The sequence below is a fragment of the Copidosoma floridanum genome, unplaced genomic scaffold (assembly GCF_036245765.1).
Source record: "Copidosoma floridanum isolate Cflo_tuat_1 unplaced genomic scaffold, Cflo_Japanese_pri ptg000019l, whole genome shotgun sequence".
In the NCBI taxonomy this organism is placed as follows: Eukaryota; Metazoa; Arthropoda; class Insecta; order Hymenoptera; family Encyrtidae; genus Copidosoma; species Copidosoma floridanum.
The window spans coordinates 15,789,484-15,815,686 of record NW_028321896.1 but is presented as its reverse complement, the minus strand read 5'-3'; the positions used below and the strand labels follow the sequence as shown (position 1 = coordinate 15,815,686).

The 26,203-nt window shown below is 38.3% G+C and overlaps 2 protein-coding genes across 4 annotated transcripts in view; both read left to right on the top strand.

Annotated features, from left to right (window-relative positions):
* The window catches only part of tow (target of wingless), a 44,468-nt gene extending 26,883 nt beyond the window's left edge, over nucleotides 1-17,585 (top strand). For both annotated transcript variants that reach the window (XM_089593199.1, XM_089593200.1), the window contains exons 2-4: nucleotides 12,517-12,679; nucleotides 14,180-14,237; nucleotides 16,155-17,585. In XM_089593199.1, the coding sequence (XP_089449325.1) occupies nucleotides 12,517-12,679; nucleotides 14,180-14,237; nucleotides 16,155-17,057 (1,124 nt within the window). In that variant the 3' untranslated portion in view covers nucleotides 17,058-17,585. The remainder of the gene's footprint in view (nucleotides 1-12,516; nucleotides 12,680-14,179; nucleotides 14,238-16,154) is intronic.
* A 3,098-nt stretch (nucleotides 17,586-20,683) lies between these two features.
* mtm (phosphatidylinositol-3-phosphate phosphatase) lies at nucleotides 20,684-25,429 on the top strand. 2 transcript variants are annotated; one of them, XM_014348969.2, is made up of 9 exons: nucleotides 20,684-20,889; nucleotides 21,480-21,687; nucleotides 21,815-21,931; nucleotides 22,260-22,712; nucleotides 22,781-23,404; nucleotides 23,473-23,580; nucleotides 23,649-23,833; nucleotides 23,905-24,109; nucleotides 24,193-25,429. In XM_014348969.2, the coding sequence occupies exons 2-9, from the start codon at nucleotides 21,562-21,564 to the stop codon at nucleotides 24,364-24,366; spliced, it is 1,992 nt and encodes a 663-aa protein (XP_014204455.1). In that variant the 5' UTR covers nucleotides 20,684-20,889; nucleotides 21,480-21,561; the 3' UTR covers nucleotides 24,367-25,429. The 2 variants fall into 2 exon arrangements, with proteins under 2 accessions (XP_014204455.1, XP_014204456.1); XM_014348970.2 differs by lacking the exon at nucleotides 21,815-21,931.
* Nucleotides 25,430-26,203: the final 774 nt, after the last annotated feature.

Sequence of the window (26,203 nt, the reverse complement as noted above, 5' to 3'; positions counted from 1 at the left end):
ACTTGTAACATATTAATCATGTGGATAAAACACGTGTATACGTATACAGCTTATCGAAATCAAAGAGTATCGAATGTTTATTGGTGTACGTTAATGTTTGTCGTAAAATCATGAAATCGATGTCTCGAGATTTATAGAACTTAAAAATATATCATTTTACTTGAATTTTGTCTGATTCAAATAGAAACATCTGGCACGCATTTTATGCCCAAAGGTTTCGAAGAGCAATTAATATTATTACTGTTTCGATCGATATCTTGTTTTCTAATCCAAATTTAAATCTCGTAATCGTTATTGTATTTTTGTTGAGTTTTAGATCGGTATTATTATTTCACTGAAATTCCAGTGTTCATCCACTGATGCGTATTACAATATAAAAAACAACTGTTGGAACATTAGACTATAATTTAGAATATAGCCAATTAAGTATATTACGATATAGTGTTTGAATAATCAAATATACATATCACGGTATTTTTTTTTTTTTTTTTTCATATTGGTTCACTTGTAAAGTTCGGAGCACTCTCAAAGCCATTGAAATGTACCTTTGAATTGATGGTTTTGAAGCGCTCCCACCAGCTCTCAACTTATTTATCAAACGAATCCAATCTACGTTACCAAAGACATCTTTCAATGAGACTCTAATTACATGATCAAATTAGTTTTTTTTTTTTTTTTTATTGTTTCGAGTTTATGTAGTCAGATTCAATTGAAAATATTGCAGCTTGCACTTGTGGATTGGAAGTCTCATTGTAATGGATTTAAAAATAAAATAACGTTGCATTGTTTCTACAACTAAAAAAAAAAAAAAAAAAAACGTCTTGCGAATGAAGGTCAGGCATATGAAATACGCCCCAAGTACAGTTTTGCACATACGTACGTTCAACGGCAAACTGTTGCCGGGATCATTGAAATTCAGCGTCAAAACTGTACTAAGCGGTCGCGCGCGATTAGAATAACAGATGGTGCCTCCCGTGTCTTTACACGTATATGCACGCACTTCACAGCCGAATTCTGGGACACGCCAGCCGTTATGCATACCTAATGGCTCGCAAAGCGTACAGGGTATATTTGTATTACCTATTATAATATATAACGTGGCGAAAACAGTGACGGCATATCAGAGTACGATGCAATAAGCTTGCCTGTATCTTTTCAACCATCTTTTTCGTGCTTCTCTGTTGTATATGAGAACAAAAGCTGTACAGGTTGTGGGTTGGGGTTTATCCACCCTGGACTGTTCGTAAAATGCAAGACGTGTGTGTAAAGTGTGGAGCAATTTAACGATTGGATGTTACGTACACGGGCGCGGCTGGTCGGCTGTGCGTTGTTTCATCGCGTGGCTATGGTTGTTTTTTTTTTTTTTTTTTTTTTTTTTTTTTTTTTTTTTCTTGCAGCCGGAAATATTTCGATATTCATGGATTGGGCGAGAAAACAAAACTGTGCTTCCACGTTTTTTTTTTACTCACGAAACGCGTGCAGTATATTGACTCCGAATTGGGTTCATTCGGGCGATTTGCTTCTTTTTTGGATTCTAGAGCAAGCTCGGATCGCAAGGAACCAGTTACATGTATATTCATCGCGTGTTTCCTCGCAAAGTGTCCAATACGTTTTTTTTTTTTTTTTTTTTAGCACGTGAATCGCACAGAGCTCTATTTACAGAGAAAACAAGTTACCAAAAAAAAAAAAAAAAATTGATGAAAGTATAACAGCTGCACGAGTCTTTTAGGAACGATTTGTTTGTGATAATTCGGGAACGTGACGTATAATGGGTATACAAGTAAAGAACGGCGTGCTTTTATTGTAACCTTCGATGACGAAGATCGTACAAGACTGGCCTTTGGTGCGATTTAGAGGGTAGCTTACGTATACGTATATTTCTTTTCCGTTTCGCTTTTTGCAGTGATTTTTGGCATACAACGGAGGAACGATTCACGCAAACGCTACACATCAATCGTGGGATCTATGTGTGTATGTGTGTATATACGCAATGTATCATTTTGCGAACCATCAGTCGGGCGATTGATGGAAACGTTTCTCTCCGATGTAATTTACGACGCAAATCCCGCTCTTGTGCCAATGAATTTGCGTGGGTATATTTACGTTGTTAAATTTGATTGATGCTCGAATCAATGCCCTCACGGCTTTCTAAATACCCGATGAATCGTTTCTTACGAGCTTTTTCGGGGACCCCGAAATTTATACTCTGTGTTTTTGTAAAACAAGAAACTCTCTTTTTTTTTTCATTTTTACTTTACGAGTCTTTCTCTCTAAAGTTGAATCAGTCAAATTTTACTGCGAATCAGTAAAGTATCGTTTGCTTATCACAATAAATAAACGACTTTTCACTTATAATAAGTCAATATTGACTAATTCGACTGATCTAACTTTAGAGAATTCGGTTGCACTTTAACCAACTGCCGGTACGATCAAATCAATCGTCAATGTTCACAATTAATATGTATATATGCGTTCCTGCGATCTGGCAAAAACAAATCAACTTGGCTTGTAATTTTGGTCATCGAAAAATGGCGCGTCCAGTCTCACGCTTAGTGGCTGTATATTGCGCGGGTACAGCTGCGTCCCGAGTTTTCGTGACGTAGCGCGGCTCACCCTCCCATACACAGTAGGGCTTGCGATCGATGAAACAGTCTGGAAGCGCAGGTCGAACCATCAACACTTCCCTCTATAGTCCAAATAACCAAAAAAAAAAAAAAGGATGAAAAAACACACAACTACGCCCGGATTCACAGAGTGTACATTTTTCTTCCCTCGCTTGCACGTGAGTTCATCAGACCTATATGTAACTATATATATCCTTATTTAATTACTTTTCCTCAACTCTGTAGTTTCTATAGGCTGGAAAACTATTGACGCAAAAGCGATGCACAGTGGACAAAATTAAATGAACTTCCCGACATAATTAGACACAGAGCTTCATCTGGATTTATCGTCCTGTGATGGATGTCGTGCGATCAAATGTCCTGGTTCGAGCGGTTAATGTTGTTGCACCTGTTTGACACGCAGCTCAAGAAGTTCGACTTATTGTTCGGGGTATACTTAGCATATGACTTTAACGATAAAACACTATTAACTAGTCCAGGGTATGTTCTCCGCCTGTGTAATATTAAACTCGCCTCTTAAGCACGAAATGGAGACACAGGCCACAGTGCGATGATTACACGACCGCTACCGCAGCTCCGAGTCATCGTACAGTCTCTCGGCTGATGAACCAAAATAGCTGTTACCTTATACATATTGTATATGTATATATTTTATGCGCTGCTTCGGACTTGCGGCATATGATATCTTTAGTGGTGCCTATTGTGTTCGAAGCGACTGACCGGATCCTCTCTGCTCCGCGGGGACCACAAAGTTGTTCGAAAATACAAAAAAACGTACTCGTACCTTTACGTAGAGAAAATGAACGATAGTCCCATACCTAACGATGTGTCTCATGAAGAAGAGGAGGACAGCAATGGCTGTATAATCGGGGATGAATACATTCCCGAGGAATTGATTATCAAGTTCCTGTGTTTGGTGGACCACAAGTCGCTACTTGATTGTCAGTTGGTCTGCAGGCGCTGGAAGATCCTCATACGGGATCACGTGTGGAAGCACAAAGCTCATGCGGTGGCGGGTCACCCACTGACTGTCGATCGTAAAGCTCCGTGGACCATCTACTGCTTGGTAGTGCAATCGGCTAAAATGTTTCACCGCAATTTGATAAAAAATCACTCCGGAGGGAGGGGACTTTTGGGGTCGGAGGCAGAGTGGACGCTCGACAGTGGTTTTTGGTCCGTGGGAATCATGGACAACGTGCCGGATGACCCGGTGTTCGAAGGAAAACGGCACTGTTTCGTCGCCAGCTATCCGGAAAACTCGAAGCACGTCACTGTGGATTTGACGAGGGAAGGTTTTCGTGGACATTTGTTGGATGTCGCACAGCCTACCATCCAGGTGATCGGTAGAAGAAAAGTTTTTGTTTTTCCCTTGGAAATGAGTCACGTGAAAAATATTTTTTAGGTCAGCGAGTACTACAGTATCAATTGGCATTGTACTGGCTCGTACGCGTGCACAGTTGAGTTGTTGGCGGGGAATGACGTTGTGCTGGATTCGTATGAATACTTGAGGAAATCGGCAAGAGACGAGCAGTGGTTGAAAGTGAGTGAAAAAGATTGGGGGTATTGGGTACTTTTGGTATTTCGTACCGAAAAAAAAGCGAAAAATTAATTTTGATTTACGTCATTCGTTAAAAAGTGAATGTATAATTGCAGTTTGAACATGAATTCGTGAGGTATGGCAGAGGGCTGAGAAAAATTAGATTCTCTCACGGTGGAAAACCTCTAGAGTATGGAGCCACCAACTATGAAGCAACCAAAATGGCAGGAGCTTGTATCAAACTGAAATTGCCTTGATTTTACAGCAGTACGAATAAAGAAGTTTGATAGAATAGGTGTATTTTATACGATATTGTGAATAAAAGTTTAACCTTTACGAGTTTGACAGTATTTTTTTAGATTTTAAACAATAAATGGACAAGAATCGTTGGTCAACATCTATTTATTGAACCTTTTACTATGAACCCCACACCCAAAATTTTATTTACTGGACGAATCGTTTCATTGATTTTTAAGTAATGTACAGTTTACTTTATATTAATAATTTTAATAATTGTATTAGCTATTGATGAAGTACAAGTTAATAAATAATTACTAATCAATCAGCTCAAAGTGTGGCTAAGACATGAAATTGACGTAATTTTTACTAACTCATGAAACGTTAACGATTTATTGAGGACTTATAGAATAGATAAAAAAAAAAAAAAAAAAAAAAAATCAGCGTTACTTATCACGGAAAAGGTGTCATTTCAGCCACTTTATTCAATTTTCGTCTTTACTAATTTGAATTTATACATCTGTTGAGGACAAAAATTTTACGCACCTGTACAGACACACCAAAAATTGAACACCGTGAAATTTTATTACCACAGTTGTAATAAAAAAATGTTCACAGCAAACAAGTACTTTACTGTTCCAATGTTAAAAAATAAAACCTCAATCATGTAGTGAATAAAAATCTTCTAAAGTAACTGTTGTGACCAAACAACGTTTGTTTGTATATTCGTTAAAAAAAATTAAGACAAATATTATTATTAATTTGTCAAATATATATTTAATATGATCTTGTCTCCCTCGCACGTACATAAAAATATACGTAAGTCAACTAATATTGAATCTTGTCATTATATGCACGCATACACATATCTTGTGGGTATACAGAGGTTAACACTCGGGACATTTCGACTTCGCGGTTCCTGCCACCGTTAATCTATATAGCTATCTCTAAAGTAAGGTCGGAAAATTACCTGAATGACGTGGTAACCAATGCGCGCAATTATATAAACGAGAACGGAAATTTTGGGGGCAAGAGACGAAACGGTTACAAGTGCTTTTTTGCCGTGACGAGGCCCTTTAATTACACAATTGACGCAATTTTCATGCTAAAATTTCAAAAAATTAGGTTAATTCATTTTTTGTCTTCTTCTCGAGGAGCAGCAAATTATCGCTGTATAAGAGTGGTGCAAGAGGGCGATGAGGGGTGGTTACAAGACGATATAGTATTACCTTATAATTGGCAAACAAAAGGGGGGGGGGGTTTTAAAAGAGCTGAGCACTTAAAAAAAAAAAAAAAAAACCACCCAACTGGAGCAGGGAGTAAATATATATTCATACGTAGGTATACTAAGGCACAACGAAGCTTGGAAGGATCGATCGACTGATATATATCCTTCGCGATGATTCGACATGAATATTCAGCAATACGGAAAAGACATCACTTTCGCTCTCGCAATTTCAAGTTGACGCTTTGTTTTCCTTTTTAAACAAACATTGGTACAATGCAAGGGGTACAAAAAGGACACGTGTATACTTTAGAACAAAATAATAAAATTGGTATGCGTACACGCGACGAGGAGTCAATTTATAGGGGATGAAGAAGACGTAGAAGGGCCAAAATGGCGTTTCGTATGCGTCACACGTGCACGGAGCGAGCAATCGAAGGGAATATCTGGGAATGCCCGTGTATACACATTAACGTTCTTCCGCCCTCTTTTTTTTTTTTTTTTTTTTTTTTTTTGTTAACGCATCCCTCTGCGTATGTGGTGCACGACAAAGTCCATGGTGAATGCACGCGTGAAAACGCTCATATTGGAATTCCCGGGAGCAGTGGCCATCGTAAATAATACCAGCGTACACGGGAGGGAGGACGAAAAAAAAAAAAATTAGGAATTGGGAAGAAAAAAAGCTGCGCGCCTCTTTTGATGCCGCTGGACGATAAATCAAAGGCGGTCGATCTTTTTTTTTTTTCCACCTCACCGTGCGAGTATATTTATTTTGGCATTTTTGCGCAATAATATCTCCGTTTTATTAAATTCATCCGTAAATACGGGAAGCGTATTTTATTTTGCGCTGGAAAAGCGAGGACAAATAAAATTGCGACGATCTATTTTTTCGTGTGTTTGTCCGCCTCCGCGTTGCAATGGGAAGGAAAAAAAACAAAAAAAAAACAGCTTTTACATCAGGAGCGATTGTAACACAACCTGACGTACGCGTTAGGATTGTGTGTGTGTGTGGGCACAGTATTCTTCACAGCCCTGAAATTTCGGCGTTAAAAGGGGATTTATCTTTATTTTTCACGGCACTCTATACGCGATAGAGGCGAGACAAAATTTTTCCAAAGCTGTACACGTATATGTGGATTATTTCTAAATTCTTCGTTCATCCAATTGTAGTCACTTATTATGGGATAATTATTTTCTGTCAGGTACATGTACCAATTGTTCAGATGAATACAGTGAAAAGGGGTTTATGAAAATTTTCTATATGTCAAATACACAAATTTTCCGACAACCCCATTTTTTAATAGTTACTATAACAACCTTCTATAGGTGATCAAACAAAATTCCACAATAGGTCTAATCAACACAACTGCGCCTAATCACGGCTCAAGGACTATAATATGTATACATTAACGAGGGCAAATCAGGTAAACAGTTTGCCAACCGCGGGAATCCAAAGTTTCGTCGCATCAGGGGTTGCACTGGATAATCCATCATCAAAAGTTGTATCTTCAATTAACTGCTGGCAGCAGTTTAATGTACATTTCACCACCTCAGACTCCTTCTTCCCTGTATACTCGAACCTTGCACAGATATGGTATTTCCTTTTCTTATGTATTTGCCTATCGCTTTATTTTTTGGTGGCCACTATAAAGGATACAGATCCCATCAGAGGATAGTACCAAGGGGTGGTATAGCGTCAGTAAAGAGCAAGTCGCTCGTCTCAAGTACATGTACAAGATTGACGAAACACACACTCGAGCGCCCACGTACTTTTACCTCACCTTTTCAGTTGAGAACTCGGATAAAGGATACGTTCGTTCGCAGCTGCCGCCAATATCGTCCACATCACGTGTATTGTGCACAGTTAGAATTTTCGTGTGGGGTTTCTGCCTCTGGAGCTGATGTTGAAACAAAGGCACGTCTGCAAAATACACACATTTCGCTCTCCCTCTACTCTATTGTGTGGGTGTGCACGAATATATAGACTCGAGGGTTTGCTTGAACGGAGGTATAATACTGGTGCCTCGACCTTTTTATCTCCCGCGAGTCTGGAAAAATTACCATCATTCGTATGTGCAGTATAACAATTGAATATATTATGTACCCTATACACCTTTGTTACACATGTTTCGGAGACCTTATACCGAAAGTGCGGATTTTGCTTTAAAAAGTAAATGTACGGATGGAGGCGATGGCTTTTATGTACGTGCGCATTTTTGCTAACGACTGATCGAATGTCTTGTACTTTTTGATATCACATGTCGAAAAAATTTTTGTTGTTTCTACTTTGAAAATTTTGTTTAATTTTTCGCAACACAAGTATATTAAGCCATTGTGATTCCGAGATTTTTCACAACACTCGTTCGAACAAATGTATATGTACCACGTGTATACTTTGCTTTCTCGTTGACACATGATTTTATATAATAATTAAAAAATAAGATAGGCTTATTGGCCCGACAAAAGTCGCCAGCGGTATGTACGAACAAATGTTTATGTTCTCGTTAAACATAGTCTTTTGTTCGCACATGAGAATCGTCAGCGACGATGACAACATAGTACACTCGGGATCGCTGAATTGCATTTTGTACAATCTACAAGCGGAATCGACGACGCGCTTTTGTGCTCAACATATTGTATACATCGTACGAATGATTTCAACAAGGACATATTTTTAGAGCCCCCCTTTTGTTTACGTATATACATAAACTCATCGCGTGGATGCTGTCAAGAAAACAAAGTCAGTGTGTACAGACTGTTTGAATTATAAATGGAAATATTCATTACAAGATAACGCGATTATCGAATCGTTTGTGTTTACGTTGTACAAGAGAATCGTTGGCTCGTCGTGCATATAATTAAAAAAGCATTGCAATTCATACAAATACTACGTGTTTTTTTTTTTTTTTCCCTCCTCTAGCGAAGCACAAATGAGTTTTCGAGTAGATGTATTCGGATACGCAAACGTAGAAGAAGTGTATACACACTATAGCTCCGAGATTAGCCTAATCAGTTGTTGTTTGCTCGCGCAGTTGTATGCGCGCACAAGCTACTTTTTTTTTCCCTCCTTCCTCGTGCATAATAACTACTATGAATAAACGCGCGATTTGATAAACAGCTACTATATTTAGCTGCTCGACGATTTCCGCGCACAACTGGTTGTTTTTTTTTTTTTTTTTTCTTTTTCTTTTCATGCACTTTGCGGATATCTTTGATAATGAATAAACCATCTTCCCCTCGACCCCCTCCCCACCCCCTTTTCCCTCTCGATTGTGCAAACTATCCGCTCCGAGTGTCATTGAAAGTAGTATTTTCCATCAAAACAAGATGGCCTGTTATCTCTTTAACGTATATTTCAGACATTGTTTCGTTTTGTTGCTAATAGTAATAATATGTAAATATACACATAATCCAATCAAATTTTTCATAAAACGTGATTGCAACACGATACTGCACAAACCTCCTTTCCAAATATACCTATATGCATATGATATCTGAATAAACTAACGAGTTGTCAAAAAATACCTCGATATTGTAAGATTTGAGGCAGGTTTATCGAGTTATTGGATCGATACCCGAATGTTGGAAATCCTCCTAAATTGACGCAACGTGGTGATGCATTTTCGTATATATGTAAATATTGGTATAAATGTTGTGTACATGTAATACGATTACGAAACCAAAGGAGAGTTCGTTCCTCTCCTCCGTTAGACGCGATGAATGGCATACACGAGCTCGTTCTGTTGCGCGGCTGAATTTATATAGAGCAGTGGGTTCGTGCAAATGTAGTTCTTATTTAAACTCTTTTCGTTCCCTGTGCAACCAGCAGCGTATATATATAATGCCTACAGAGTGCGAGATAAGAGCTACGAGCACGAAGGTGGAAATATATATATATATATATATATATATATATATATATATATATATATATATATATATAACGGGGTAATTGTGGAATAAAGGGGCAATAGAGCGATTTTTCATTGTACGTACAACGTGAGTTTAGCGCGGTGTGTTGGTGCGTCTGTATGCGTACATTTATGCGTTTGCTTGATTTTGACAGGAGAAATCAGGATGGCATCTAAAAAAATTTTCAACTGGGCAGGGGGAAAAAATGAAACTTTTGTCTCGAACGAGCTATTTTTTATGCCAGGAGTAAAAAAAAAAAAAAAAAAAAAAAAAAAAGATAAAAGCTCTACAGTAAAGGGTCCAGGATACAAGTTTACGGTTTCCTTTCTATCGCGAACGGCGATCGCGTTTTCTTCCCAACAAATTTGAGATACGTGTTTTTTTTTCCCCCCAGGAGGGTTTCGATACATTGAAGACTCAACTGTACTCGTTTACGTAGATTGCAGCTTGTGTTCCGAACAAACGTTTTCAGAAACTAAAAGTAAACCACGAGATTGGGCTCATCGAGGTATAAAGAATTACAACTAGTGTCGGTGCGAGCCGTAATTTTGTCCCAACTAAAAATCAATAAAGATAATATAAATTCTACAATGTATAGGTACTCCGTGTAATTGCGAGATAAACAAGGTCATTGACTTCGAAGTGACTGTAAATATCTTGGGTATGATACATGTAGTCTCGATCAGATTAGTTAAGGCTTCCATATAAGGCTTGCACGCAGTTAAGCGAGAATCCATACTAACTTTCATTGTGGAAGACTCTATGACTTTTTTTTCATCATATCTTTGATGGATTGGTGGGAAATTATACGCGATGATCACGTGTATTATTTATAAGCGTAAGAACAGTTTCGTGATAATTGTAGGAGGGACTACTATAGGTCAGTAGTGGGTGTACTGGGTCAACGAGGTGAAGAAAAAAAAAAAAAAAAAAAAAGAGTATACTTGTAGGGCGCAGTTCTCTAGCATACCCCAATTGAAACAGAAGAGGTATAATGAAGGCCCTCGAGGGTGTTCGGAAACCCCCATTTCCGTGTGCTCTTGTGCGTTTTCATCAAACTTTTCGAAACAACACACGATCTTATATTCCCCTGCACCCGTATACCTATGTTCTCACTTTTTTTGTAATCTATACACAGTACCGCGCACGTCCACGCAAAACGAATCAAACACGTGTAAGTTTGTCCCTGTACTTGTATCAACTCTCGGGCATAATTTAATAAAATCCATCAATTGATCTTATGTAGATCGTCTCATACCAACAATCCTCGAGTCAATTATTTTGCTATGCAAAAATAAACACAAGACCGCATATCCATGTCGCATGAAAGCGCCCAATAAGTTGATGAACTTTATAGTTTCAAACGACAAAATAGTTTCAACATCTCGTTATATATTGTGCACCGAACCCTCATGCACACGAGTACTTATAAAAAAAAAAAAAAAAAAAAAAAAAAAAAAAAAAAAAAAAAACATGGGAAAAACGTAATACTGGAAAAGTGTCTGTCCGACGGACACTATGTACACACATAATATCAGCTGCGGCGGCAGAAGTGTCACGATGGACGAGAATAAGGCAGAAAAAGAAGGAAAACAAGGCCGCGCGCGCGCCGGTGAAAAGCTGTTTACGCTGCAGTGAGGCTTCTCGCAAAAACGTCTGTGTCCGCTTGTTTTTTTTTTTTTTTTTTTCCCCCACTTGCAACCTTGGAAAAGGCAGGAGGAAAAAAATAAAGTAAACAAAAGAAAGAGAACAAAGTTCAAGCGCACACGAGCATGTATCCGTCCGCGCAATTTGACAAGTGCGTGATACTTTTCCCCCATAGGTACATCGGTTTCGGAACACTCGGCGAAGCTTCCCAATTAAAAAGTTACGATCGAGCGCGCCTCCCCTTGTTTGTTTTAACGAGAAAACGCGAGAAGATCGGCAAAAGAGAGAGAGAGGGAAGGTTTAAAATTTATCGCACCTGCGCGTTTTTTTACACATGTATTTATATGCATGTATACGCAAGAAAAAGAGTTACTTAATCCGAGCACTTCCTTGGGAGGAAAAAAAGCTCTCGCTGGCCTCTTCCTCCTCTTTTTTCGCGTAAAACTGAACGAAATAAATTAAAATTCCAACGGACACACGTTAGTTCGTTCGCTGCAGATGGGGAACTTTGTTTTACGCGCACTCACACCCTCGTACACAGCGCGGAAAAAAAAATAATATATACATATATAAAGTCATCCCGGAGAACGGGGCGATATATATCAAGTTTCGCTTCATTAAGAGCCTATCGAAGAAAATAGGCGCCCACGCACCAACGGTGAGGGTAGTTTTAGTGGCGATATAGTATGGTGCGCCTATACATGTATATACATACAACTGCGAGCATGACGTAGGCAGAACAGTGCATGGTATATGTATACAGGTGTTACTTAAAAATAGGGGCAAAGGTTTTCTTTTTTTTTTCCTCACCTCCTTTTCTATTGTGCATGTATATAATAATACAGTAGCGTATAGGAGTACGACGACGCGGCAATAAGGTCGAGGAGGAGCTTTTTTAGACACGTTCTACTCCACGTGTATAGTTGGATATGCCTTGGGGTCGTGAAAGTGCCTCCGTGCTAAGAATAAATATGTACACATATATATATTATGTACGTGTAGGGAAGGGAAATTGGACAAAGACGGACAGATTTTCCGAGGGGGGAGTACAGTGATGACATATACATGGACATAAACTTTTCTTTTATTTGCCGTTCGACTTTTTCCTCTCCTTTAATGAAATTTCGTCATAGGGCGGAGAGGAGGTTTTAACGTGGTCGTGCATGAGTGACAATGATATGCGCAATAAGAGCTTATTTATCGAGCTTTGTTTTTTTCTCCTCGACACTAGTTTTCTCTCTTTTGCGAACAAAAGCTTAACGAGTCACTATTAGGGGGGGGGGAAAAAAAAAAAAAAATCGAGGGTTAAATTTTGACTTTGTTTTGTTTTGCAGGCTCGGCGTCCATAGAGCAAAAAAACGGCAACAACAAGCCGAGCAAGACCAACAACAACGGGGCCGATGTGAACAGGAACGAGGAACAGAATGGATCGCTCGACAAGAACCAGGCGAAAAAGAAGCCCGTCGTGCCCGGCGGCACGCCCCTGCTGCAACAGACGTGAGCATTATATTATACCCTACAAATAAAAGACAATTTTTGCACATAGGTGTGTACATCGCGGAGTGGGCCGTTATACTCTTTCTCTCGGTGTATTGCATCTATAAAATGGAATCGAAGAGACATGCACATGGCTAAGAAATCTTGGAAGGGAATATCGAATCTCGTTCACATGATATACATGATACAACGCATCAAAGAGCATAATATACACAATTTTTTTATTTGATAAAAGTGTATATAGGTGTAGGTAGGACAAAGCGAAGGACCGTGGATAATCTAACGAAACCTTATTTTACGACGCGCGATATTTGCACCGTGCAACAAACAAGAGCCATCAGTACCTCCCGCCTTGTCGTACATTTTCCCGAGGGAGGAATAAAAAAAAAAACAAATTGGTCTGATTGTACCAATATATTTATCTGTTTCTATACCTCGGTTTTTCACAATTGAGGATTTAATGGATTGCCCCTTGGAATTAATTTCGGGCTATAGTTGTATGGAGCGCGATGAAATTAATGTAAATAGTTTTCGTCACGCGTAAGTGTCATCCATATACTATCGGGGGTATATGATATACATGAAGACTCTTGGATGGCGTTTAATCGTCCCAATGTTGATGAAAAAAAAAAAAAAAAAAACTTTCGGAAGCGAGTTTTTCTCCTGTCCAACGGAGGAGCCTCCAAAGAATACTTTCAATCGGGGGTACTTTACGCGTGATGGGTATGTTGGCCCAAGGATATCAGCAGAGTAAGGTTGAAAAAGCGCAGACGCGGGTGGTAAAATTTTACCTCCGAGGGATCGGGAGAGTTTCATCCTGTACTTACTTTTCTCCTTTTGCGCTCGAGTTCTCCCGACCCCTTATTTGGAGTTTACCGTCTACGTATATACATATATATTCATACACCGTACTGTGGAAGGTATCTGTGGAAGGTATGTAGGGGGAAAAAAAGGTCTCGAGCTATATATCATCGGTCCGACTTTGCTGGCCGAGCGCTTCTCTGTTATTGCAATTGATTTCGCGGATCGGACGGACTCGAGAGGCGCCTCCTTCCCTGGCCACTATAGTTGAGAGTTTACTCGTTTCTTTGATGGTACGGTAAAAGGAAAGGAAAGAGGGGGTCCTTTTTTTTTAAGTGAAGAAAAATCACTCTTTTTTTTACGTCAGTCATCGATCGGGAATCACGCAAGCGGTGAAAGAGTATTTTTTTCGTGACAAATCGAGCGACGAAAGTAGATGATGTCCGAGTTTGGTCAAACAAACTTTACCGTTACTTCATCGTTTTATCATCATTTCCCCCCCAATCAAAAAAAAAAAAAAAAAAAAAAATTCGGGGAAAACAGAATTTTTCACAGCAGAGCACAGAGAGCAAAGCCCAAACTCCGCAGTGTACGCACCAACCTATATATACGTATTGTTCCATCATCGGAGGAGAGATAGGAAAAAAAAATAAGCCTGTACATGCTGTTATTGTTTTTTTTTTTTTTTTTTGCTTGCAGAGAAATATCAAACAGCCAGCTGGACTTCTTCAGGATGCTCGACGAAAAAATCGAGAACGTAAGTATCTTGCCACTTGAATCGAATGCACAGAAAGCAAACAAGATGAATAGGGGTGGTCAAATAACGGTAACAGTCGAATCGTAAATTTCAACACTTTTATTCCGCGTGTGCAAACAAGCCCCGACCCGTGACTGATTGCCAATACACATATAGAAAGGGTCACCAGAAACGAGGGTATATATTATTATGACGGATGATTTCGGGCGATTATTGACGCGTCGATTGCTGCGGTTTGTCGACTCTCTCTCCCTCAGTATAGAAAGCCGATGTGTGCATACGAGTACAGCACCGCGTATGAACGCACGCTCCAAATAATCAGAGGGTGGGGATCGATGTTTTTTCAAATTTTTTTTTTTCACCCTCCAAATTTATAGTTTAAAAGATATACGCAGAAAAAAAGGTAGACGTGCGCGACGAGTGGGGAATAAAAATGGAGCGTCTCGTGGAGAAGTTTTTTAATACGCGACAAATTGCATAGTCGCGCAAAGTATATCGCGTGAGAGCCAAATAAATTCCGAGATCGCGATGATACGTGTATACACAGTCGTGGTACAATGGACTCTTAAGCGGACGGCATATATATATATATCGCATGCACAACGGCTTATCGGCTTTTTCGTCCTCGTATACGTATATGTATATATTGTACACACTCAACCTACTTACCCGCGTATGCATGTGGCACGACTGACATTTTTCCTCTCTTTACACTCCTCGTTTTTATAACGCAGCCGTCACGCTACGAACGTCGCGTCGTCGTTGTCTCTCTCTCGTGTGCTGTCGTGTCTCCTGTGTTCGCGCATTACATAACTCTCGTTGGTCCTATAATGGGTACATATATGTATATACATACGCGTATGCGTCGTGGTTGCCGTTAAAAAATTATTTCCCTCGCGGCACTTTATAGCCCGATAGGGTGATAGGAGATGTGATAAAAAATACACATTACCCTGCATACGGTTGAATTTTAAAGAATTTCTTTGAGATAAAATTCATAGTTTTGGGGGAGTTTTTTTAAAAAAGGGGAAAAGGGGCGTTGATCGGGACATTTCTTTGTCTCTTGCATATGTATCAAGGATTAAAGTATTGAAATTAATTTTTTAAATAAAATACACGTTGTAAGCAGCAGTAAACGGTCATCAAAAATGTTCATTTTTAGTGTTTCAAAGTACCCTGGAAATGACGGGAGAAACGCGGTGCCGTGCAATTTACGCGTAATTATCAGGATTTTTTTTTTTTTTCTTTTTAATTCATCAGAACTGAAGGATGCTGCTTTCTCGACCGTCAATTGAATCATTCAACACCATAAAATATCGGGATTGCCTCTGCCACGACTATGTACACATATACTCTACACTGCCACTACAATTATGTGCAGTTCGAGCTGCTGTTACGTCGTAAAAAAGCACGCGGGCGGAAGTAAAAATTTATAGCCCGGATGGTGAAAAATCCCGAGAGTCGGTCGTCGTCCTTCAATTCGAAGCGACGGAAGTTCCGCTCGTTATTTTTTCATGGGGATATTTCTCTTACGGGATTTCCGAAGACTCGAGGAAAAAAAAAACAAAAATAGACCCACCGAGCGCGTGGATACCTATTTCAACTTGTTCCACCTTTTTTTTTTTTTTTTTTTTTTTTAAATCTCTCCTTTTACAGCTAATGTCCGCACGCGGCAGATCCAAGAAAAGTGGAGAGGGAGAGAGAATATCGTTATATCCGCGGTAAGCCTCCCCCGACAAAACTTGCCGGTACTTTTAATTAAAAAACTTGAATATCGGCTATTCGAGCTGCGCACGAAAGTGAACGACTTGTATATTATACGGATACCCATTACCTGTACACGCAAGAAACTAACAATATAAATATATTGTATAAATAAGACAAAAGTGGAGAAAGAAAAGAAAAAAATGTTTTCAGGGCCCAGATTACGACGAGAGCTCGGACGCGACCCTGAGAGCCGAGCACGTGGCGAGTCTGCTGCGCAGGTGGGAGCTCGCGAGCGTCACCTGGTCCAGCGTCGATCTCGACAACAGCAACGACAGCAGCCCGACACCCACCATCAAGTCATCGTCGACGCCAACAGCCGCGCAGTCGAACCGTGTAAATAGCCTTCAGCAACACCACCACCACCAGCGATCTGCAGCCTGCACCTATCTGCACCACCAGCAAAAGACCCAGGTCGCATCAGCGCCACCAACGGCCAACTACAGTACCAACAAGGAGCGCACCGGCAACCGGCCCGAGACGCCGGTCTACGTTCAGCGCATCAGCAGCGCCAACAGACTCGACGGCCTCCAAGACGTCGTCGGCCACCACCACCCCTATAACCATCACCAGTACCAGCAGCAGCAGCAGCAGCAGCAGCACTGTCCGTCGCCCAACATGCCGCGTCACGTGCTCGAGTCCATAAGCCAGAGCCCGACTCAGGGTCTCAAGAACCCACCCGGGCTACAACAGATGGCCTCGCCGCCCACTAGCACCGGCCGCTACCCGCATCACTACCACCACTCGGACCAGCCCCTCAAGACCAAGTCCAACAATAACCCGCTGAACGGCGAGTCGTACGGCCACGCGCCGCCCACCTACTTCCAACACCAACAGCAACCCACCCACCGTGGACGGGAGCAGTACGACTCGCCCGTACTGCTGACAAACTCGCCGAGCAATCCTTACCTCGGCAAGTTTCAGATCAGCTCGAGCGTCTCGCCTCTCCCGGCCGCCCAACAGTACAACATCGGCCCCACCGGTGGTGCAGGCAACACCAGCAACACCCGAAGGCGCACCGGGTCAGATGGCTACGGCGCCCCTCAGATGACGTGACCCGCGGGCCGACACCTGGACAGGGACGACGGCTACTGGACCACGAGATAAGACTGACTGATCCATCGGTTATTGCTGTAGGACGTTATCATCATCAATACTATACTATAGAACATACTATAATATAAAAGGGGAGAAGCTGCTCGGTGCTGACCCCCCCCCCCTCGCCAAGTAATACTATACCTATGTGTACACGTATACACTTGAGAATTGGCTATGCGTAGGTATAATATATTGTAACATACGTAAACGCAAGGGACGTACCTTGTTATTTATACATATATATATTTACATCATTATCGTGCATGATGTGATGGATCGCTGTATATGCGCTGTCGTCGTCGTTTATCCCCTCACGTTGTAAGTACCGATCCCTTTCTCGCTGATGTGGAATCGTGTTGTAACCCAAGGTGTGCCTATATACAAGTCTATATGTATAGGTGTCCGGAACTCTTATTTACGCTTCCGTGTCTCGTGTGTATAGGTTTAATGTACGAGACAGTCGGAGCTCCGTGTGTGAAAAAAAAAGGATGCAGCAATGTTGACGACTTGGCGCGTAGTACGTTGAAAAAATAATAAAAAACAAAAACAAAAAAACACATTTAATCAAGACTGATTTCGCATCAGTTGAGTAATGAGTACAGCTTTTAGTTGCGCTTTTTTTTTATATATATCATCGTTACACCGTTACGTAGATTTATTATTACTATTATGATTGGATATGAATCTAATGTAAAGGGTTTCATGCTTCGTTTGAATGTAAAAATGTAAAAATGGGCTTGGTTGGCATTATGGTTTTTTTTTTATTGCGTAAAGTATCATTCTAAAAGCGTTTCATTAGACGGATTTCCTTGTGATTGCGCCGGTGATGTCGTGTCGAACAATGTCAACGATCGAGCTTGTGTGAAAAGTTCCAACTGTATTTTATGTCGATGGATATTATGTATTCGTTTATTACAATTTGTAGAGCCGTTTGGCCAATTGAATTTATTACCAAAATATTTTTCTGCGAAAAATATTAATTGATGCAATTGAAAACAAAAAGTCAACGAGGGCTTGTTTTGGAACGTCAACATTTACGTGTTTATTTTTAATCATGAAAACAAACAGTTTAATTACTTAATCGGAATAAAAAGATGATAAGTAATGAAAGAAATCCATGCATCGGTGCAGAGTAAACGCGTTTAAAATTTCCAAGGTAGTGTATACGAGATTTTTAAAAAATTTTTCGTAGCTAAAATTACATGCAATTTAACACTTTTTTTATCACAAAAATAATGTTACGTAGAGCAAAATTGAAGATTTTGTTCGCCGTCACCAATAATTTTCTAACTCTGTGATGTGAAACTAAAAAATTTAAAAAAAAGTATTTTTGTAATGGAAAAATTTAGTATCGAAAAACGTATAATTTATACAAAAATAAGGAATTTTGTATGAATAACGATGATAAAATTACTGTGAAATTAATTAAACGATATTTTGATAGATTGGTAGTGAGGGTCGAAAAAAAAAAAACAAAAAAATTAAATTACATAATTTTTAATAGCAACAGAGTCGTCAAACATACATACCCTGTTTGAAAATGAGATTTTAGTTAACTGCTTGATTGGAGCCCCCACATAAACATTATCTAATTAGTCAACCGACATGTTAACCATCACCATGTGCGGTAAGTGAATAATAGGAATACCAATCAAATGGTTAACTAAAATCTCATTTCCGAATAGAATCTGTAATGTACAACAGTACATTAAAACGGGATGCATGTAAAAATTTTTAATTGAACTTTTGTAAAACCACGTTTTATATAAATTTCGCCTTGAATATGATTATTTTAACACAACTGTCATCAACATAATATTACGAAAACAAAACAAAAAAAATTTGGCTCACGTATGTAATAATAAACATTTCGTATGAAGTGCCAAAAGTCCGGCGTCAAGCGAAATTAATTGGTTCCAACGATTACGATGCTCAAAAAAAGTACTTACACTAACGTCGAAAAATGAAAGAAAATAATTGTGCGACATGACTCGACGACAACGGCAAGATGTATATTGTTGGCGCAAGCGGTTTTGACGTGTATAAATGACACCTTCTCTCCTCATGATGGGAACACCACCGAAAAAAAAGATGAATAATAAAAGATTAAGAGAACAATGAGCAATTATATCTGCATATTAAGCATTGCGGCTTTGTGTGCGTATATCTGTGTATAACTTAAAGAGGACTGGCTCTTCTGCGCTTGACATGTGTACATATATATCAAATGCGTACGTGCGTCCTGATAAAAAAAAAGAGATTGACAAAATAATGACAAAAGCAAAAAAGAGAAAATACCGTGAGGTATTAACTCGCGATGAGCAACAATATTATATATATATTAGGGATCGAATTCGAGCGAGTGAACGTGCATTGCGATGAAAGCGTATAACATGTATGTGTATAGAAAATTAGAGAAATCGTAATAATTATTGTGTATAATGGTAAATCATTACATGTAATAATATTAATTATACAGTAAGTATATGAAACGTTAAACAAGATGAAGCAAAGAAAAAAATAAAATAAACAATTTCAACGTGATAATTGTATATTTCTACATGTTATGACTATTAAATATATATAAATATAAATATGCTAACGAGGCGAGCGAAAGAGAAGATTATATATAAATATAAGCACTATGAAAAAATGAATATAAAACGACGGAGAATTTAATGATTTAAATGAAAAACAAAAGAGCTATGTATACATAAAAACAATTATATATGTATATGATAAATAGTTGAGGCTGATACAAATTTTATATTTCATGTTACGAATATACAATATTAATATATACTGTGTGAAGAAAAAAAAAAAACCAAAAGATGTAAGTATTACACTGACAATTAAAAAAACTCACCTCTAGGCGAAGACAAATACTTTTTGTGACTTTGTAATTCGTTCTGTTTTGAAAATCGGAATTCTTCCCTTTCATAAATAAAATTCATAATTTCTCCTTTAATCTCTGCGTTGTATCAATGAACATTTCCTGCACGAATTTATCCTATTTTACACATGAACACAATTATGATGTTCCTATAAAAAACACGAAAAAAACAATACATCGAAATATAAAATTCTGCTTTGTTGCAAAACTGTACAGAGGACGCATATTTCAATTTAAAAAAATATAGTCAGTAAAAATATAGTTGCAGCCCAGCACGATCCGGTATCAAATGATAATAAGTAGTACAACAATGAACAAAACGCCTCACAAAGAAATCTCGCAGGTAAATAAGACTCGATTTGCCAATTGGCCGTGGGATGCTGGTTTTTTCAACAAATTTGTCGGCTATACTAAATTCTGCTCTACTGATTCTCTCTACGTACTACGAGTTGTATCGTACGTTTTCTACTTTTGCAATGTGAGATTATATAAATTACAAAAATATACTCGTTTCACCAAAAAAAAGGTATAAAAGTCTTCCATCAAAATAGCAAATATCTAACTAGTAAATTATACCAAGTAATAATAATTTCGTAGCTTTCCTTGCCTATAAACTTTTTTTTTAACCGCTAGATGGCGCTGATTTACAATGAAATATGGACATATCGTACGTGTTACAGTTGCACCTGCATCAGCAAAGAGAGTTAACTTGACAGGAGTAGCAAAGTATGTGTAGGTATGTTTGGACCGAAATTTTCCGCAATTAATTTCTAATCAATTATAGAGAGAGAGAGGTTAGTCGTTGTAATGCTCGAATTCAGCACTTAACTTGTCCAAACAAGTTCCGAAATGATTATTTTCTGGTTAAATTGAGGGCGTGGCAGTTTTTACTAGAGGGTAAGTATTAAATGTTAACCAATCTTACCTGTGAGTATGTTAGGTTCTCAGTTTTTCTACTCAAACTTGTTTGCCACTGTCGAGTTGCCCGTTTATTTCATGTGCTACTTGCTACTGTCAAAGGGTGTGTTGATTTGTCAACAAATAGTTTTCTGAGAATCTGTAAGTGATGTGCGGTGCAAGTGCTCTTTTTCTTTGTGTTTTCATTGTTTCTTTGTTAAGGATATTTAAGTAAGTAATCTCGTCAACCTCAGATTAAATTTTCCATGGATATATCTGTATATTTTATCGATTATCTTACGAGCGTCTGGCAGTTTTGAGGTTAGGCCGTTTTGTCATTTGTGATGATATTTATAATTCCATACGTGGATTATTTTTAAAACACCATTTTCGAGCGGCGAGTGGATTTTTAAAGAATTTCATAATTGTTAATCACACGTTAACATATAAGTAGCGATCTATGAATCTTACTTTTCAAGCCAAATAGTATATACTTTGATATAAATGACAAATAATCTATGCTGCTAAAAAATTTGACAACTGATAGTTTAGGTGTACTTATTTTTTTTTTTTTTTTTTCATCATTTCAGACTTGAGCACTTACCTCCAGCTGTGTATATATAATGATAGAATCAAGAAGCTGTGTATCAAGTGGTTGTACAAATTAAAAACATGGATAAAAGGGGCAGTGCTGAACTTTTGAGCATAGATCAAAATAATTCCAAAAATGCTAGTTCTGATTCCCTCAATTCAGACAGCAAGAGTAGTTCGCTTAATTCCAAAATGGGACAAGAATCTGTAAGTACCATGTTACATGCTTGTACTCAATTTAAATATTGTTTAATATTCTAATAGCTCTACTAACCTTTATTTCCTACAATTGACATGTAAATTTAAATATATTTGACGTGTATAAAAACTTTAGGAATGTTGGGAAAAAGCATCTCGTTCGAAGAGCTTCTCGACAAGCTCAACCTCGACGGATAATAATATAATTTCTGCCCTAGAAACTAAAAAAGAGAATCAAGGAAAAGAGGATGTGGTAAAAATTGCCAATAAATAACGATTGACTCATGATTTTTCTTTTATTATCAGCGTTATTTTGAGTTAACATTTATGTTTGAGTCTATACTTTTGTAGTTTTGTACATATATCCTCTAAATTGCACAAATATTATGATAATTATGTCGGTAGATACAGTATTTTTTAAATAATCGCAACGGCATACAACACCACAGTTCCAAACTTATTATTTTGGTTTTAACGCACTCTGACTGTATAATTTAATTTTCACTCACCAAATTCTAAATGATGAAAAGTAATACGAGATGTTTGATGATTCTTAATTTTCATATCGTTTTATTGTATAGAATCTGACTGGAAACGAGACAGGACCACCACTTCTGAATGGCGAAAGGGTACACGGAGTAGCCAGAGACGTAACTTATTTGTGCCCTTACTCAGGACCATCTAGAGGAGTGCTCACTGTCACAAATTACAAATTGCATTTCCGCAGTATCGACAGAGAAACGCCCTATATCGTCGAAATGCCCCTTGGTGTCGTTAGTAGAATCGAAAAAGTCGGTGGTGCATCCAGTAGGGGCGAAAATTCCTATGGCATAGAAATATTTTGTAAGGACATGCGAAATCTCAGATTCGCGCATAAGCAAGAGAATCATTCCAGGCGAAACGTTTTCGAAAAATTGCAGCAGTATTCGTTCCCCTTGTCTCATAGTATGCTTCTTTTTGCATTTGAGTATTCAGAAAATTTTCCCGAGAATGGATGGAACGTGTATGAACCAATTGCTGAGTTGAAACGAATGGTGAGACATTTAAAAAAAAAAAAAAAAAAACCTATTTGAAATTGGCATCTTGCAATTTTAATTTTCAGGGAATAAACAATGATATGTGGAAAATATCAAAAATCAATGACTCGTACTCAGTGTGCGATAGTTATCCGGCAGTATGGGCAGTACCAACAGCAGCTACGGACGAAGATCTGCAAGCTTCTGCTGCATTTAGAAGTAGGGGCAGGTTACCCGTTCTATCCTGGATTCATCCAGAGAGCCAAGCGACAATAACTCGGTGTGCACAACCGCTGGTGGGCGTAGGTGGCAAAAGAAGTCGCGAGGATGAAAGATACATACAGCTGATTATGGATGCTAATGCACAGAGTCATAAACTTTTTATCGTCGACGCTCGGCCTATGGCGAATGCCGTAGCGAACAAGGCGAAAGGAGGCGGGTACGAGAATGAAGATGCTTATCAAAATAGCGAAATTGTGTTTCTCGATATTCACAACATTCACGTGATGAGAGAGAGTCTCAGAAAATTAAGAGAACTGTGTTTCCCGACTATTGACGAAGCAAGGTGGTTGTCGGGCTTGGAGTCAACAATGTGGTTGAAGCATATAAAATACATTATTGCTGGAGCAGTGAAAATTATCGACAAAGTTGAAACTCACAAGACTTCTGTACTAGTACATTGTTCTGATGGTTGGGATAGAACTGCACAAGTTTGTATCTCGATGAAACTCATTGATATGATGGTGGTGTGTTTGTTCTAAAGGTTAACTGATTTCAGCTCACTGCTTTGGCAATGCTACTGTTGGATCCTCACTACAGAACTATCAAAGGATTCGAAGTACTGATTGAAAAAGAATGGCTCAGTTTTGGTCACAAGTTTCAACAGGTAATTAACATTTATTATTAGACAATGACTAATACTCGTGTGATTTTAATTGAAATGATTATTTTTAGAGAATTGGTCACGGTGATGAACATCACAGTGATGCAGATAGGTCGCCTGTATTTGTACAATTTATAGACTGCGTTTGGCAAGTTAGCCAACAATTCCCTAACGCTTTTCAATTTAATGAGTATTTCTTGATAACAATATTGGATCACCTTTACTCTTGTCGTTTTGGTACTTTCTTATTCAGCAGGTTTGTTTTGCTTTGAGACTTTCAACTTGAATAATCTTACTGTGGCCATTTGAAATAAAAATAATTTTTAGTGAACGAGAAAGGGTGCAAGAACGACTGAAAGAGAGGACGGTATCGTTATGGTCCTTCATTAATAGCCAAATACCTTTGTATCAAAATCCGCTCTATTGGGATGGCCCAAACCATCAATTGGTATTGTTACCAATCGCTAGCATGCGGTACATCAAACCATGGAAGAGTTTCTACTGCAGATGGAACCCTAGTATGAGACAACAGGTAACTTACTTATCTTCTACCTCATTGTCTTCACTAATTTTGACAATAACAATTACTCAAACACCGATAATTTTCTATTACAGGATCCAGTGTACCAGCGTACACGGGAACTTTTAGTTTTAAAAGAGCAACTTAAGAAAAAAGTCGAAGAGTGTAGGCGCGAGCAAGCGCTGCGTACCAATAATCGGCCAACAATCAACTCAACATCATCAGCAACATCGGCAGTACCTAGATTACACTCACCTGTGCACTCTTAGCAGAGCCCAGTGGAGCAGCCTCGACTACTCCTTACCGTACGTCAACGAGTCTTAGACTAATACTCTCGATGAGGCACGCAAGTATTGTTCAAAATACAACACGCGTAGCTGTTCTCGCGCATGCCAAGGTACGATTTTTTTTTGTGAGAAATCGCTTGGCTCTCTCGCGTCAAGACAAAAAATGTTTTAATATTTTACTTTGACTGAATCAGCATCGCTGTTTGTACAAAAAGCGTTATCTTTTAACTTTTTAATCGATTACTGGATCGAGCAGGTGGACTCGAAGCACGCTTTTTATGAATATATTTGATGAAATAAACTAAATAAGGTAACCCGTATGCATATACATGTATTGATAGCAACAAAGCATACAAAACGTTACAGTGACTGTCAAACTGTTGTATATTAGTACACACTCACGTCACTCACACACAAACATGCACACGTAGAAGTCGGTACAAAATAAAGTAATTTCATACTTGTAAGAAAATATTTCGAGAATAAAAAAATAGGTCAAACAAAAAAAAAATAATTTATGCTTTCCATCTAAACCTGCTGCTCGCGAATTCTTTTTTACAGTCTCTGGCCATCTTTTGTTTTAATTACAATATATTATCGTAATTCATAAAACTGTTGGCAGTTGCATCATTCTAGAACATAACGAGACAGAAGTACGTTGCCATGGAATTTCTCAAAAAACATGATAAATTATAAATCATAAATACAAAAATCGTAAATTTTTTAGTTAACTGAACAAAAGGTAAAACAATGAATCGTAAGGCTTTTGTGCATAAGCTTAGGTAAGAAAGTCATGCGTCAGGCCAACTGGCTGAGCAGGTAAATCAAATTAGTTGAAAAGATAAAGTATAGATTAAGGAGATAAGCGCAGTTCATGAGCTTGCTTAGTTGAACCCAGCATTTGAAGCAGAGTATTTTGTTGCCGATGCCTGGATTTGCGTAAGAGATGTTAACTCAAGACAATTTTTTTCTAATTAATTTTAAATCACACGCAGAGATACAGATAAGTACATCTGTATTTTGTATATAAGAGTATATAATTAAATTGAATGCATAATGCTAAAATTTGTTACGGAATTTTGCCGTAGTTAATAAATAAAGTATCTTAACAGCATGTCTGAGTCAATTATGTTTTAAATGTCTATACCTTCTTGATTGGTGTAATAGAGACGATGAATTGCCAGATGATGCCCATGAGCCCGAGGCTTCTGTAAACAGCGAGCCAAGTACTATTATCCTCTGATTGTTTAAGTAATTTTCAGCTTGCGTCGATTTTTATTTTTCCCTATTCAATCTATTATCATCAACTCATGAAAATGGATCGATATTTATATTTTGTTCGAGCAATTTTTTAATTATTTTCACAACAATTAGGGTACTTGATATGACTCGATTGCCATCCATGGTGTCACAATTGTAGTCTTTATACATACATAAATAAATTAAATCATTTTTGTAAAGTCCAAATCTACAATTTTACATTTGTCACTTTGTGACAAAAATTCGTTACCTTGATACTTTTTTTTTTTTTTTTTTTATTGTGAAGTAATTACTGGATACTTGGGTGAAACAAATTAAAAAAGAATAAATAGACATAATGAACACAAAAGGTATTGATTTTTAAAATGTTTTATTAGCACATGGAAGTTCGCATCTTTTTCCACATAAGTTCGATAAAGAGGAACGGTCAATAAGGGCGAATCAGACAAAACGTAACCGTTTAAGTTTTGCTTGTCAAGTTACTTAGACGCAAAATCGCACGTAATTTTTGCTTTTTACGTCGTTTTCGTTCTAAATCAAAATACAATCGGTATTATCG